This window comes from Argiope bruennichi, chromosome 8 (genome assembly GCF_947563725.1).
Source record: "Argiope bruennichi chromosome 8, qqArgBrue1.1, whole genome shotgun sequence".
NCBI lineage: Eukaryota > Metazoa > Arthropoda > Arachnida > Araneae > Araneidae > Argiope > Argiope bruennichi.
The window spans coordinates 110261176-110279274 of NC_079158.1; the positions used below are offsets into that span (position 1 = coordinate 110261176).

Sequence of the window (18099 nt, forward strand, 5' to 3'; positions counted from 1 at the left end):
TATTATTCAGCCGATTATTTCAAACGATTCTGTTTATTTTCTTAATATTTGATGCATTTAAAATTAAACATTGCTAATTAATCGATCTTTCAGATTCATTTTGAAATACTTTTGAATTAAAATAAAACAGAATGAAGGAAATTAAAAATGTCTAATCTGCATAGCGTTACCCCAACTGGCATAGAAAAATTCACGCATTTGCGTTACCCTAACTGGCGTTGAAAGTTCAAGCATGCGCATTGTGTTCTGATTGTTGACAATATTATCAACGGATGATTCTTGATTTAAATTGTATTGATGTTAGTTATATACATTTTTGTATATGCTTATAGTTTTAAGTACATCGTTTTTTTAAGTAGTTTCTTTTAACTTGTTTTCAACCGATTATTTTAAACTTAGTGTTTGTGTGTAACTTAGTGTAAACCGATTATTTTATTTTCTTAGTGTTTGATGCATTTAAAATTAGACATTGTTAATTAATTGATCTGCTCATGATGAATCTTGGAAAATTTTGTTAACAAATTCTTGAGATATTACATAAATTAGGAAAGATATTCTTTAGTGCCCATAAAGTTTAAACGCTCAGTGACTCTGTTTTCAGTATTCAAATCATAAAAAATGCTTTGTTTCAGTAAAAAATATTATTATATTAATTTCAGATTAATCCTTTCCACTTTAATTTAAGGCATAAATTTTATGGGAACTAACAGAAAATGAGAGAGATACATATTACGTTGACAGATGGCCTTTATAATATTTTGAGTGAATTATATGACTATCAAAATTTGTTGTTTTAAAATATTTTGATGAAGAAGCTATTAAAGTAGGAATTGCATTAAATTATTAAAATTTGAACGAATATTAAAATTGGCGAACCGGCTGGTCACCAACGGCGGCTAGTATATTATAAAGTAAGAATAGTAAAACAGAATTATTTTTAGATGAAATGAATGCAATGAAACGAATCCATCAGGATAAATTAATCTGCCCATATTATCTTTTAACCAAATGCTCATTGTCTGAAACTGTATAGTGATATAATTCATGCATTATATACGACAAAGTGTATAGAGATCTATAAAGGAAATTGGCGTTTCCGCATCTGTTAATTTTGTTATAAACTTGATACAGATCAATATTTTAGATTCAAAATAATTCTAAAAATGTGTTTTCTGGCCTCAGGAAGGTTTGAAATGTGGATATTCATCAAAAACTTGTGTTATAATCTTTTACTGATTATAGCACATTTTCTTCGTATTGTTACGAAATTTCCGGGGTCCGTTTGGATAGTGGGAGTTATATGGTGTGAAGAACGCTCAATCACCAGGCAGCAGTAGAAAATAAAACAATGATGTTTATTTACACAAAGACACACTGGACAGCACAAAGAGGACAACTATATACAGCACAGAAGACTATTATCTTCAGCCGAGACGTGCAGCATACAACAGCATACACAGCAGCATACAGCAGACTCTACTGCAGACAGTAGAACCCAGCTTAGTTCAGCACTAGCTTCACTCCGTCGCTGCTCCGCTTTTCTTTACCATCGTTTCCGACTACTCTTCAACTCCACTGATCCACGACTCATTTCACCACTACTCTGGTTCACTCTACTCTGCTCTGCTCTGCCGCTTCCGACTTCTCCTCAGTTCACCGCTCGACTCATCACTGCCCGGCAGCTGTGGGTGCTTCCTTTTATAGGTCTCAGGAGGCGGGGCTAGAAGCCTCTCAACCAATCACGAACGTTCGAGGCGTATCTCCGTTCCTACTGGACGGTTCGGGAAAATTCTCGGTGTTTCGGGTATAATCTATTTTGGCGCCAAAATCGCCAAATTCGTCGCCAAGTCGCCAAATGGTCGCCAAGATCTGTGACCTCCTATGGAATTAGCTATGCTGGAAAGCCGCATCACAGGTTCGTAACAGTATACTTCGTACACGTGAAAGTAAGGAATGAAGGCCAAGATGTTAATTAATGTATTTACAGAATCAGTTTTTTTTTTTTTTTTTTTTTTTGTAAAGAGGAAGAAGACCACTGCTCACTTCCTGGGATAGATATGAAAACCTACTTTGCAGGAATAATTCCAATCAAAAGGGGGGAGAGCGAGGATTTGAAAAATTATTGAACCGCGCCTTTTATTCCTGAGATTTAATTGAATTCTACTCTATGAATTTGAGATGGACGATATTTGAAGAAAGAAGAAGTGAAATCACTGGCAATAAGGAATAGCCAGGGCATCATAATATGTTTATATTATCCAATCTTTACAACATATCTAAAATTTACCAAATAAAGTTAAATGTTATTAAAACAATTGGTTTTAACTTTTAAACATGAATGAGCTCAGTAATTTCATAATCAGTAAAACAGACGATAAATTTGTTTTATAACTGATATCCGATAACTGTAAAGATAAGGCATTTTTTACTTTCCCCCTTTTTCGTGAAATTTTAAAGAAATCTTTCACTTTCTGCTTATAGTACCGCTTTTACATTCAAGAATTTTTCTCGAAAAATCATCTTTTAATAAATTTAGAATGCCACAAAATTGTAATTTTGCTTTTGAAATAAGAGTTTCAGCCACCTATTTAATACAGAGACTTGTAGCGGATTGGTATGAGCGGGAATAGAAACTGGAACTTTTTTGTTTGCAGCATAGTAACATGACCACGATACAAGATCAATTGCTCGAGTAGCGCAGCTGTTAACTTGCTTATAAGCTTTCACCACAGACTCCCCCTCCAGTGAGCCGAACGATATGGCTATTGAGTGGTGATGTATTATTAGCTGTTGATTCTAATGCCCCAGTACCCAATTGAGTAGCGCCAAGCTGCATCAAGTGAGTCCGACAACTTCGTGTTGCTGCTGCCTTTTTGTGTTGCAAGGTCAAGTGAATCTAACGACTTCGGGTTGCTACGTCAAGTGAGTCTGCCGACTTTGGTTACGCGTAGTTGGCGCCACAACAGTTGTGCGAAGGTTGAAGATTCATCGTCCGAGGTCACCAATGTGGCGGATTGGTATGGGCGAGGATAGAACCTGGGACCTTGTGGCTCGCAACCGAGTAATATGACCACGATACAAGAGCAATTGCTCGGGTAGTATAGCTGTTAACTGACTTATAAGCTTTCACCACAGACTCTTTAATTGCACACATAAAAACAACCCATCATGGGCGATACTAGCAGGCTTCTTGTTCTTTAGCTCGGTGGCTTAGGTGAACCTTAACGGTGCTCCTTGCATGTGATGTTTAAATTTGAATGAATCTCTTAGCTACAAATGATTCATAGCTTTCTCTTAGCTACAAATGACTGCAATTGTTTTATGATTCACAGTAAGAGAATTTATTATTTACTTCTTCCTATTCGCCTTAGTCTTGATTTCCGAATGCAGCGGTTCTCTCGGAAGTTCAGCTTTTCGATGCTAAACAATATATAATTTGAAAAAATGTAGCAATGTAATATATACCTCAATTTTTAAAATAAATTCTTAAAATTAATGCGACAGCAAAGTAAAAATTCTCATTCCAACTGAGGATGCAATGTAATAGACTAAAAGCATAATGAGATTTTTAAAGTTACACAGTAATCTTTTGTACGATTCAAAATGATTTTAAAATAATTTTATTAAAATATATAAAAGCCAGATGTTTAAAATTTTATATTATAAACATGACTTATTGTGTACAGCCGACCACCCCGCCACTACTGAACGTAACTGTATCGACAGGATTTGTTGTGGCCGACTGCTTTCTTTAGTAATGTCCATCCTTACACTTACCGATTCATCAAACTGACATTCTCTTCGAGGTAATTGGCCCCAAGCCACAAAATAGTGAATTACTGACATTCCTCCTCATCTTCCTATTAAAAAAAGAACAGGCCATCCCTAAAAGAAAATCTCTGCGAAATTTTAAATATTTCTCCAAATTCTCGTTTCACAGCAACAGAAATCCGAACACTTTCAAACTTTCAAACATTTGGTTAAAAACTAACAATTTGTAACATCATGTCCTTCAGAGTTTTAAGATTATCTAGTACCATCAGTACTGTACTTAAGGAATAATTTTCAACTTTCAGATACTTTCTTAATTCCGAGATTTCTAAACATTCCTTTAAATAATGTTCCGATTCTTCCACAGATGCATTTATTTTCCTGCATTCTTCCAAATATTTGAAAATATGCGGGACACCTCCCATGAAGTGGTATAGTTTGGATTACCAGTGGATGGTTTCTTCTTATTTTTATTTCTGGATTAGGAATAAAGTCGTAAGTTACTCTTCCTTTTTTGGACATAGTATACCATATGTCAAAACGTTGTAGCTTTATTTCTTCTCTTAATTCCCATTTTAAGACATTATTTGATTTGAGGACAATAATATCAACACTACCGCCAACTTTGCACGTTTTGTCACCTTTTCATTACCGTATATCCCAATATGGGCCTTAACCCAATTCAACTCCATCCACTTGTTAATTATAAACATGACTAAAGGAAATCTGGAGTGAAAAAACATTATGAAAACAGATTTTTCTCACATGACAAATTTCTTTGGAAGTGATATACAGGCAGTTTTATAATTATTTTTCTTATTCTGGATGTATAATTGCAAACTTACATTACATTTATAAATATCTGAAATAAAAGCTTTGAACTTCCATGTAAGGAATAAATGAAATATGAAAGGGCATTGACTCTTTTTTCTAACACTTTCAACTATGGAAAATTAATTATAATTTTTTCTATAAAAAAAATCGGTTGCATGTATGTAATAAATATTATTAAAACTATGTTATTTTTTAACATATATTAAATAAATTTTTATTAGAAAATACAGTAAAATAAAGATATGATATTTATTCTTGGAGGCAATATATTTCACTACATTGTTTCATTTACACAATTTCACATCCTAATATTTGATACTTCGTCACGACGCTAGTTTATTTCTGATAAGTCTTTCCAATCTTATCACCGGCGATTCAAACAACAAAGATGTTGCCACGGCAGCGCCATAAGTTATAACAAGCATACCTAGATATAGCAAGACCTGAAAGAAAAAAGTAATAAATATAAATTGTATGAATTATAAAATATTGGAATAATATTAATATTTTATCGAATATAATTGATCAGATTCTTATTCGTTTCTTTATATTATATTTTCATTAAAATTTTTATAAACACCAAAAATCTTCAATAATATTGGATACAAACGTGGATACCGAGAAGCATTGAAATGTTATTTAATACATAAAAAAAAACATTCTCACGAATGTAATAAAATAGAAAATTAATCTAAAATAAATTCTTAAATTTTAAAAATACTTTGAAAGACGAAGCTAAACTGGCCAGTTAATTAAAAGATCACCGTCTAGAACCAAAAAATATCTAAATTCATCACTGCGAAGAAGCATACAAAAAAGTACTCATATTACTGACTCTCCGACCCGCCCGAAGGCACACGATTAAAAATTCTGAATGACCTGACAGCGGCAACAGTAACACTGGCGGGAATTGTGGTTCAGTCTTAACGGCCATCACCGGCCTCTGAACAACCCTTCCCTAAGGAAGTACGTCCCGTCATCGATGGGAGGAGTCAGACCCCCACCAACCCACCACCTTTTCGAGTACCCTCCAGGGTGGCAAGATCCAACCACCATGTTTGAAGCATCTCATCCTCATTTCGAGGTGCCAGCCCGGGTGTTCACATACAAAAAATAGAAGAAAACACTTATCACACCTAATATCAAATATAAAAAAAAAATTCAAAGCAAATTCCAAGGAGAAAATTTTTTAAAAAAATTAATAAAAGAAATTAAATAAAGAAGATTCGAGTTTCATAATTGAATCAGGAAAAAATTTTATAAATCGTTCAAAATAGAATGCAACAGTTTACTCGAATAATAAACATAACTAAGTAAATAAAACTTTTAAATGATATAAATTAATATTGCTTTTTGCTCAATATAATTTTTTTCTCCAGTTATCTTTAATATAATTCAAATATTATATGCATTTATTAAAATAACAAAAATGAAAAATAGAACTAAAAACAGTGATAGTGCCTAGGAAAGGCGTTTAAGAAAAAAATTTGTCTCAGACTTTTGTAAGCTTATAGCGTTCTATATATATATATATAAAGAATGACAGTTTAATTCATACATATATTAATTTTGATGTTTTAAAGCTAAGTTAAAAGTATTTTAATCAGTGCGAGTTATAAAAGTCAAATAAATGCATGGTAAAAAGAAAACGATCATACATACAGCATTAATATGGCTAAAGTTAGTTAAGGTCCTGACTGATGTAAAATATGTTAACACAACAATCAAATGAACAAGATAAGCGCAGTAAGTTAAACGGCTCAGTGGTATCAAAGCCTTCCATGATAGAATACTGTTCACAACTCCTGAAAAAAATAGAATTTAATTTATATTATGCTTTTAAAGATGATGTAAAATGCTATAAGATGCTTTTAAAGATGTAAAATATGTAAAGAAAATAATGTATAAATTATCTTATACAGAAAAAATTAAATCCAGTTTCATTTATATAATTATAATAATGATAATTTTTATTTTTAGATTCACTTGTTTCAGAACGAAACAATGATCTTAAGAAACTTTGCACTTTCTTAAAATATATTGAAATATTTTTTTTTTGTCAAATTGCTTAGCACTTTGCAATAATTGAAAATAATGACTCATTTTAATTATTAATACAATATTATTTTCAATATTACAATATTTGTAATTAAATCAATTATTATTTCCAATAATTGAAATATAGATCATTATGAATATTTGCTTATTACTTTATAATTATATATTAAATTAAAATAAACATGAAAATTCAGGGAAAATAAAAAATTCAGATTTAATATATATGGTTAGATTGAAATATATTCATGTTTCTTATCTCATTTAATATATTTTGATTTCCATTTTATAATAAAAGAAATTGAACGGAGCAATTAAAAAGCATTTATAAAGAAAAAAGGAGCTATGTTTAACATTTTTAAAGCACATGCCATTTGGAAAGCCGATAATAAATTACAGGTAAGGTCTGAGACGCTTTTATAAATTTATTGTATAAACCTGGCCTTCATTCACAAACTGTAGTTTGGTTTCAAGCGGGGTAAAGATTCTACTCTTTTTCACAAAAACACACAAGATAAGAATTCTCTCAGACAATCAGCAAAAAAATTCTCTGTCATAACGTATAAATTTATTTTAAAATGTATTAAATAAAGTATGTTAAAAACTGGTTCAGCGCAATGGTAACATTATAAAATATTATCCCAAACCTGCGAAGTTTAAAATTTTTGCAGAATTACCTCTGCGCTCTCAGCTTAAATAATTTATAAATTATTTATTTTAAATCGAGTTAACTTTGGCTGATAGTAACTATCAAATTTAGAATCTTTTCTACTTTAAACATTTTATGATCTTTTTATATAATATTTAATATGTAATACCTATATTTTTATTTAAAGTATAATTAAATGATTCTAAGAAAAACAATACCAAATAGTTAACTCACCTCCTTGTCCAATGACACACACAAAAATGACCCAACCTAATCCTAATGCAAAACCGGTTCGACTGAGAGCATTGTAGAAACATGCTTCCAATGTGGTGAGATCTAAATGATACAGACCAAACTGGCAAGTCAATGTTATGCCAGATGCAACGATCCAACCCACTGCTAAAGTTACCTGAAGAAGGAATAGGAAAAGTTAATATTAAAAGCTGACAATATCTGCTTATTTTAATGTAAATGTCTGCTACAATGTATAGGTGTGTTTCTCTTTCTAAAAAATTGATGCTCAAATAATTTTTTAAGTAGAGGGTGTGGTCTCTTTAATTAAGGTGTTATCCCTTTCCAGCAGAATAAAATTGTGGCTCTTAGGTAAGGCCCAGAAGGCAGTGCATGGCTTTGGCGAACAATGATTACAAAATATTGATCTTTGACATGAATTTAGCATTTTTACTGAATCTATCATGTGACCCTTTTCAATTTTATGATTATTAATCCCTGATATTTAACAATAGTAGGTGTCTAAAAACAGAATATGTGTGTGAAACGCGTTGTTTCCAATAAATTAGAACCAAAATTTGAGACGAACGTACAATTGTAATCATAAATTCACATACCAAATTTCATATATTTAAGTCATTGCGTTATAGAGTTATCCCATTTATATGCCATTGGAAGCACAGACATAAAAATAATCAATCTACCGATGAATTTGGTCAAAAATTCAAAATTTGTGTACTAAATTTCACTCATTTAGCTCTCTTAATTTTATAGCCTGGAAATATGTATTCGATCGATCGAAATTTGACAGAAATCTACTACACCCCAACTGAAAACGTTTTTGTATTATCCTTGTCACAGATAGACAAATATTAAAATATATGTTTTCAATTCAGGAAAATCAAACGTGAAAATTAGTTAAAAAGTCTAGTTTGAATTTCTTTGGCAATTGATATATTTTTTGCATACTTCATATACAAGAAAGTAAGAATATAAAAATTATTTAGTTTTAAGGGTCTTCTAGCTCACAGAGTAATTTTTCGGGCTTAAAAGTCTTGAAATTATTTTGAAGTATTTACGCATATTTAAAATTCTTCTCTTCCATATTCAATTACTTGGCCGATTTTGTCAATTTTTATTTATAATATATGACATATCATCAATAGTCGCTTGTTCTCCAACATCCCTCATCTCCGAAAGAAATCTCAAAATTACAACTTCGTTGTATATTTTTCTATGAAATAAAAAACCCCACACCAGATTTCACTAATCCCAGTTACTGACTTAATTTCAATAAATGTTGGTTTATATGAAAACTCATGGTCTTTAGGTTCGTTATTATTGGTAATCATAGGTACAACACCATCCATTTTTGAAAAATATCGCGAGATGAAACTTTGGAAGACTCCAATTTCAGCGACTGAATCCTTCTCAGCAATTCATTTCATCATTTTTCAAGCAGAGCTAAGCAATCAGAATTATCTATATTTGTTAAACTACTTTTTTTTAAAGGCTTTAATTCGTTATGATCAGATTTAGTTTATTAAAATTAGCTAATATCAATAAATCAAACTATAAATATGGAGGAACTGGTCTCGAATGGTATAAATGTTTTAAATTAATAAAATGACGTTTATTATTTGCTAAAGAGAGAAAAACTATATTAGAAATATAATGACAAGTATTCTTTATGTGCAATGGGATATAAAAATGTTCATTGGCTGATGGCATTACAAACGGTTTTAAAATAATAGCTTTACTTAAAATTTCTAAAGTATCTTGTTAAAAATCCCAGTAAAATGATTTTGTACAAATTATCATTTCTTATTTATTTGATAAGTACAAATTATTAATTCAAGTTTATAGTGGTTCTTTATCTACCTATACTCCCTACACCATATATACGTAATCCTTTCACCAACAAACATTTTCCATGTGAGAACTTGCAAGAACTCTGGAGCTTTGACAGTTTAGGTATCTGTTTTGAAGCAGAGGGTTTTAGGTTCGAAACTCGCTTCCCCCGAAACCTAGCTGGGTTCCATGACCATAGATGCCCAAGTACGAATACTGGAAGTTCAAGTAATAAGATATGGAAACAAAGCGTAAGTGGGTCGGATAAATAAGATGTTCGTTGGAGTCACATATCTTCTCAATGGAGAGGATGATTCAGGTCTCGTACTTTTCGTCTGATCGCTGTTCAAAATAATGAGGTCTGTCCGGGATAACTCTTGCGATGGTTTAAAGAGGGTACAAATAGAACGAAACTAAGCAGGATGCAGAATGGAAGTTGAGGTTTGGAAATTCCATAAAATTATTTTTGTTCCAAGCAACATATGTTTTATTCTGTGCTACTATCTACGTAGTAATTATGCTGATAAATAAAGGATTTTTTTTTCAATGAGTATATTTTTATATATATTAGCATATTACAATGGGTAAATATTTTGTACAACATTTTCTTCACCACAGACTGCAATAATGCTATCAAATAAGAGTTTTTTTGTACTTATTATTGTACTTTTAATGTTACGTTATCAGATTCTATATAATAACCTATGCTATTTTCACTCACTGAATGTGATTTGCGATTTTTTCTCTTGATGTCCATTGCCCCTATAGCCACTTCAAGAGAATAACTCCAACAACCCGCTGTATAAAAGAACACCATCGACAATCAATGCCCCTGCTACCAAAAAGAGGTAGCAGCTTATAAAAAATCAAGGGACTATTATTAGTATGGACAGTATTAATTTTGAAAATTCTTCCTTTCCCTTTAACATCGCGACAGCCTCTACTCAAGACCCACTAAAAATACTCCAAATAAATTTAGCTAGAGCCAAAGCATCTACCAACCAGCTTCATTTGACAGCAAGCACGATTAAACCGGATATCATCCTAGTGCAAGAACAATACCACTATAACAACGAAATCCCTGGAATTCCAAATTCATGGAAAACGTTTAGTTCCACTAACCAGAAAACTGCAATTCTCATCCCGTCAGCCCAAATAAAACCTGCTCTATTGGCAACAAAAGTCAACGTGGTAGCTGTAAAAATTCAAACATCCTCCTATCCCATCACAATAATTTCTGCCTACTCCTCACCAGCACAACTCTCCAAGAAATCCAAGAGATCATTACCCGGAGGAAAAGATTATCATCGGCGCTGATCTCAATGGGCACAACACCCTTTGGGGGTACAGATCCAATGACAACAGAGGCAATAAAGTCTTGGATTTTATCTTAGCAAATAATTTATACATCTTAAATAAATCAGAGTCTCCACCAACTTTCCAAAGAAATAACAACATTGGCTGGCCAGATCTGACATTATGTTCCCAATCAATTATAGACTCTTCCATTAACTGGGAGGTTCTGGATGATATTTCCTTAAGTGATCATAGATATATACAAACAACAATAGCATCTACTATAGCTAACCAGTTCTACAAAAGATACAAGACACGCCATGGGAATCATCCTAGATTTCTCAATATACTTGGTAAAGATATTTATTATCTAGAAAATAAAATAGCAACAGCAAGAAATTCCAGAGAGCTAAATGACGCTGCAATAGTTCTTCAAAACTCTATTATTAATGCCTGCTACAAAACCTTTAAGATCAAAAAACAGCTTTTGTTAACGAAACCAAACTGGTGGACAGAAAAATTGGAAATTCATAAAAAGAAAGTAAGAGCACTAAGAAAGAGAGCACAGAGGGCACCAGAAATTGAAAAGCAGTGGAGATACCAGATCTTCAAGAAAGAAAAAACAGAGTACAAAAAACATATTAAAAAAGCAAAAAACATGGGCTGGAGAAATTTCTGCAGTTCAGCCTCCAACCCATATGGAAGCATTAAAAAGCCGCCTTCCGGAAATCTGTTTTCCCATCTCAAATCCCATACGTGATGAACAGTGACCCAAAAGGAAGTCTGAAGGAAGCAACGCAAACCATCTTGGACCAGATTTTCCCATCTCCTGCTATTTCAACTAACTATAATTTAAACACTTCAACGCAGCCACTTGACCCTCCATTTTCCCTCCAAGAAATTTTAATGATTATAGACAACCTTCCGTCAGGTAAGCTCCCGGTATTGATGGAATTGACAACCTCCTTCTTAAAATTATACACAAGCGCTTTCATAATATCTTCCCAACTCTCTTTAATAAGTGCATAGAATTAAGTTGCTTCCCAGATTCCTTGAAAATAGGAAATATTATTTTATTCCAAAAACAAGGAAAAGATCAGAGACTGGCATCTTCATATCGACCCATTTCTCTCCTGCCAACAATCGGTAAGGTGCTAGAGAAATTAATGACCCAAAGGTTAACTTATCATCTTGAGACCACTAATAGCCTCAGCGAGCGTCAACATGGGTTTAGGGAAGGTAAATCAGTAGACACAGCCATCCATGAGCTGATAAACAAAATTCAAGCTGCAAGAAGAGAGGGCAAGCATGTCTTAGTGCTCTCTATTGATATAAAAGGAGCCTTTGACAACTTGCAACACAAAGAAATTCTCAAAAGTCTGGATGAAAGTCCCTGTCCTTTAAACATCAATCGCCTCTTTCACAGTCTTCTCCAAAACAGGAAAGTGACCCCAATGACTCCATAAGGTAGGGCCATGAAAGATCAGAAACAAGGCTGCCCTCAAGGATCCTGCAGTGGTCCCGCTCTCTGGAATCTCGTAGCCAACGAAATTCTCAAGCAGGTCTGGCCAGAAAATGTACACATCCAAGCCTTTGCAGATGATTTTGTACTGGTTATCGAAGCGGACACAAAAAATGGCCTGGAAAGAGAAACTGAACTTGCAATAGCCAAATTTAACTCCTGGTGCTCAAATAATAAACTTTCCATCTCCACGGAAAAAACAACCCATATTTTATTCAGCAAAATTGCGAGAGGCCCCAGAATCATGTGGAATGGAGACATCATTAAGAGAAATAAATCTATTAAATATCTAGGAGTCCACATTGATGACCAATTAAACTGGCTAGAACACATAGGAAAACAAGGAGAAAAGGCCATTAAAATGCACCAAAACCTCAAAAGAATCGCTGGAAGCACAAAAGAGTTCTTTACAAGACAGTAGTTGAGAGAATGCTCGCCCATGGTTCATCAGCGTGGTGTCTAAACCCAACATATAGAATGAAGAGGAAGCTCTCCACCATTCAGAGACCATTTCTTCTCTATATTTCAGGTGCTTACCGTACAACTCCAACAGCAGCGCTACAAACCATTCTCGGCATTCCACCCCTGCACCTGCAATTACAGTTTGAAGCCAGACTAATGACAATATATCGCCTAAGAATCCCTCTTCCTCATAATATAACAGAGATACAACCAGAAGATCTAGAGAAGAAAGCAACTGGTTGGTCTACTCACCCTTCACAGCATCTCAATCCCAACCAAATTTCATTGGAAGATGAAGGAATAAATTTATCTCAAATAAATAATATCAATATCTTCACAGATGGCTCAAAAACAGAACATGGAGTTGGAGCTGCGTTTTGTGTTCTGTTCAATGATACCTGGTCCTACCACTGGTCTGCCAAATTGAATGACAACAATACCGTTTTCCAAGCTGAACTCACCGCACTTCATGAAGCAGTAAAATATACATCTCAGTTTTCAAACAACAATACTTTTAAAATACATGTTGACAATAGAGCTAGTATCATGGCATCTTCAAATCCAAAGAGCACAAACCAAAAAGCAAGAGAAATTTTTGGTGTCCTGCTTTCAAAACCAACAATAAAAATTTCATGGGTTAAAGCACATGCGGGTAATATAGGCAACGAAAAAGCAGATCAACTGGCAAAGGACGCAACGCAAAATGGGCAATTTTATATGCAAACAAAGATACCAAAACCACATATAAAAGCCCTCCTTCGGAAAGACATGCTTGAGGAATGGCAAGGATATTGGAGCAATGGTGTCACAGGCAGAAAAATTTTTAATATCCTACTTTCAGTCAACCTTAATCCCACTAACTGGAACAGAGAGGAAATTATTTTCTTCTCAGAACACGGCCCTTTTCCTGCCTACCTCAAAAGGTTCAATCTGTCTGAAAGTGACCAGTGCAGTTGAGGTGGGATAGGCACCGCACTTCATTATGCTAGGAATGCCTCCTTACAATCTCCTGGCATATGAAAAAACCATCACCAAGCCATGAACAGGAATGGCTGAAAAGAGTCGCCGGCAACTTCCTTTCCAGGCAAAAAATCCACAGTATAATTAAATTTATAAGTGGAAATAGAGATCTATTCTTGCCTCCATAGCACTCAACATCAAGTCTCATACCAAAAAAGACTAAGGGAAAAAACAAGCACAGCAGTCTCCTGTCACACATTTCAATCAAACAGAGATTGTCTTCATTTCCATTTCTCAAATCATTTTCCATCTGATTTTTTTTAACTGCATCCTGATCTACTATAACATCAAAAAATGTGAACACAGATTATATGTATATTTTTACAAATTTTATCTCTCAATCTGCATTATATTTCTAAGTTAATTACTACAAATTATATTTCTAAGTTGAAAAATTATTAAAACGGTCTCATCATAATATAATTTCTTATATAATTGTAAATTTTGTAAATAGTTATTTTTGTTTCGTTTTCCTACTGTAAATATTTTGTTAATTAAATAAAATTCCCATAACATGCCCACCAAACCGTTCAGTGACCAGAATGGTCACGGATACGGGGGTATGAGACGGCGTTCTGTTCTGTATAAAAGAACATCGACAGAGAGTAGAAACTTCTTAATATGAATGCCATTCTCACAGTTGTTGCACAATTTTCTTGGGTTAGTAAGCTGACTTACCCAATTAAGGCTAGGTGACTTGTTCCATTTCCTTTTGCATATATAATATGCCAAAAACAGTCCCACTAAGTAAGGTCCTATTCTTGTATAAGGCTTGTAATAAATCTTATCAAAGGCACCGTTGATTCTGAAATCAGAACGATAAATTTATATAATCTGAAACGAATAATTGATATTATTTCTATGAATATCTCTTATAAATAAACCACTTAAACTAATCATCTTTAAAAAAAATATTTATTTAATATCCGCTGCTATAGCAGAAATACAATAGTCCCTGCTTTTGTTACAATTTTGGATATTTTCAATTAAATTTTGATTACCTTACACAATTAAAGATAACATTTTTAATCTTATGTGATGATCAAAACTGGTTCTGAGAATTTACTGCCATTTGTATTTTATTAACTCCCAACTTTTATTAAACTATTTTATTAACGAGAATGAATGTAAATCATGCTCAGAGAGACAGCTCACGCCTTAAAGATAGTTAATACAGAAATTAGAATGAGGTCTTTAAATATCATTTACAGCACTGTTTATTAATAAACTGACAAACGATTTACATGGATAATGATTGTAATTACCGGATCTTATTATAAAAAAACCATTACAAAACTTACATGTAATGGTTCAACTGTTTTTGAATAAAAAAGACTTTACATCTGTATTTAAGATTTTCTTTTAAAAAATAATTTCAATAAAATAAAATAAATTATCTGTTAAAAACCTCTTACCTGTTTATAACATTCGCAGCATCCTTGGATAACAGATTAATATTCCCGAACCCTGCGATTATGTCATATTCGTAAGTGAGAACAAAATTGCATGCAAATGTAATCGAAAAGAACAGTCCTAGCAATGAATATCCGATTTTTGGCCACCTGAATGAATGAAACACATTTATATTGCTTTATTTATAGAGCAAATAGCTCAGGTTGACAAATTTTAATAATACTTAACTATATAAGATGATTATAAAAGAATTCTTCAGTTTTACGAGTGTATATATATATATGTAATAATACAAATTAAAATGACATTGTATAATTGTAGTGAGCGAGATATTTTCGAAATTTCAGTTTTCGGAGCAAGACGTTACAAGAAGCGTTCTTCGTCATCAAATTCACTTCAAATTTTGATTAGTTTCATTATATTTATAATGTTACAAATCTGTAATTTTGCTACCCGACGCGAATAGTGTCATCGTGGAAAAACCATTGTAAGATCTGTTCTGTGCGTGCTGAGCTTGTCGACCATTTGGCGACGGATTTGGCGAGTGTGGTGACTAAATGGATCATACTGGAAAATTCGAGAAGTTTCAAGATCCATCCAGTAGGAAACGAGATACACCCAGAGACGTCTTGATTGATCTGGAAGATTCTAGCTCCGCCTCCCGGAACTATAAAAGACAGGCACTCTGAAACTGCAGTGAAGTCGTGTGTATCGTCAGAAATCGTCTGTGAGAGCAGTCGGAGTAGCCGACAAGTAACAGGATTTTGGTGGATTAGACAGCAAGCAAGCTGCTGAACTAGCGATTAAATGCGCTGCGTCATTACGATTGATTGGCGGTATTTGTAGAAGAAAATTTTGTAACAATATGCTACTTTGAGACAACATGGAGCATCTTAAGACGGATCTTGAATCACGCTCACATGATGAGAAAGCCACCTAAAACATCAGCTTTCTTCTACGTTTCTGCACTATACTGGTACTGCTACTTCAGTAGAAATGAATTTCAAATATATATATATATATATATATATATATATATATATAAAGAAGATATTTATCATTTTTTCTCAAAGTTGAAAGTTGAAAAATGTAGAGTTCTCCAAAAATTTTCTGCCAAACCTCATATTGATAATCGCCAGACATTCAAGGCAGCTTGTCATCCTTTTCGTTCCTGGTGTAATTTTTTCGTTCATTTCTGTTCCTGCAAACCCTTCCTTCACATACATTCAAGGTAGTGAGCATTAACAAAATTAAATTATTTAATGCCAGTAATCACTCACTCTCTTCTCCGTTTCTACAATAGTTGTTTCCAATATTTCTTATCCTATATTGTCGCAAAAGAGGGGTCCGTAGATAGTCATCGTGGCTCGGTGGTAATGCACGCGCTTGCAACGCACAAGATCAAGGGCTCGAATCCTAGCCAAGTCGCATTAATTAAATTGTTGAACATTAATCTGAAATTCTTATTATTCTTTTGTTAATATTCTAGAACTTTCTATAACTTTCTTTATGATTCTAGATTATTCTGTAAAAGTATAAATTCTGAGTTTCACAAGCAGTGGGGTCAGTTCTTCGCCGCCGCGTAACGAGTTGCTAAAAGCTAATAAATTTGATTTAGTGTTACTTTGTGACCTGTTATTCTTTGCATATTCGTGACAAGTTTGGTGGAGGCGCCGGGTAAAAACCGTTTAACCGTGGATTCTGGTAATAGTGCTCGTTTAAGAGAATTTGGACTGTATTTTCCCGAATAAAGAAAACAACAATGCCCGAAGAAGTGATACAAACCCAACCAACAGTATTTACGCCCTTATACCAACAACTCAGAAGCCGTCAGTATTTCGGGGATAATTTGGAAAAGATCCTAGCAAATGGCTCAAAAAATATGATACAGTGGCTAAATTTAACAAATACGACGACATGATGTGTTTAGTAAATGTTTACTTCTTCCTGGACGGCACAGCAAAGCAGTGGTTTGTTAATTATGAGGATGCCTTGAATTTTTAGGAAGCATTTAAAACTGGACTAGCTCAACTTTTCGCTGATCGGCAGAAATATAAGAAGAAAACCAAGGAACGATTAAAATATCGAGCTCAACGAGTAGATGAGAGTACACAGTCCTACACACAAAACATCTTAGGACTTTGTCGAGAGGTAAATCCTCTGATGCCAGAGAACGAAAAGGTATCACACCTGATGAAAGGAGTGGCTGAAGATATTTATCAGGCACTACTATCAAGAAAGATCGCAACGACAGCAGATTTTGTAAAACGATGCGACTACATCGAGGACATGAAGCAAAAAAGGGTTGGAAGACGAAAATTCGAAACACGTCCCAACATGGTACCAATGGCCGCTAAGGACGAAGAACTCAATCTAGTATCTCTAATGCGCAGGATTATGCAGGAAGAAGTCCAGTGGATGATTAGACCAACTGAGAAACCTTCGGATGTACATCCACAATCATTGGAAGAGCTAGTACAAGAGGAAGTTGAAAAAGTTTTGGCACCTGTTTCTGCAAGACCAACGGAACGCAGCCAACACGTCAGTCAACGCCGAGCTTAACCCTGCTATAGAGCAAAATCCTCGGTCCATTCCATCGATACAACCTAGAAAAAAAGACTTATGGAGAACTACTGACAACAGACCAGTTTACTTCCATTGTAGATGTCCAGGACATGTTGTACGTTATTGCAGGGAGCTATTTTCAATAATTATAGCGCCCTCCGAAGAATTCATTGACTATGGAGCGAATCGATAGAATCCCACAGAATTTCACCCACTTTCCCGAAGAAGGTTACAGATGTCAATCCTCACCCAGTCCATCTCGATGTCGATCTCCGACACGTAGCTCAAGATCACCGTCGCCCTATCGCCCATTGAGTTAATTTCCTAGTCGTAGAAACGAGGAAAACTGAGCGAGGTGACTTACATGTGAGGTGAGACCGCATACGATGAAAATCCTCATCTGCCGCCAAAATGTTTGGAAACCACCTCG

The 18099-nt window shown here is 34.0% G+C and overlaps 1 protein-coding gene across 1 annotated transcript in view; it reads right to left on the reverse strand.

Moving 5' to 3' along the window:
- Positions 1 to 4830: 4830 nt before the first annotated feature.
- LOC129981154 (nose resistant to fluoxetine protein 6-like) overlaps positions 4831 to 18099 on the reverse strand; it is a 35167-nt gene continuing 21898 nt past the window's right edge. Inside the window, exons 11-15 of the mRNA XM_056091857.1 lie at positions 15107 to 15253; positions 14370 to 14496; positions 7544 to 7718; positions 6268 to 6410; positions 4831 to 5048 (exon numbers count right to left, since the gene is read on the reverse strand). Coding sequence (XP_055947832.1) covers positions 4929 to 5048; positions 6268 to 6410; positions 7544 to 7718; positions 14370 to 14496; positions 15107 to 15253 — 712 coding nt within the window. The 3' untranslated portion in view covers positions 4831 to 4928. The remainder of the gene's footprint in view (positions 5049 to 6267; positions 6411 to 7543; positions 7719 to 14369; positions 14497 to 15106; positions 15254 to 18099) is intronic.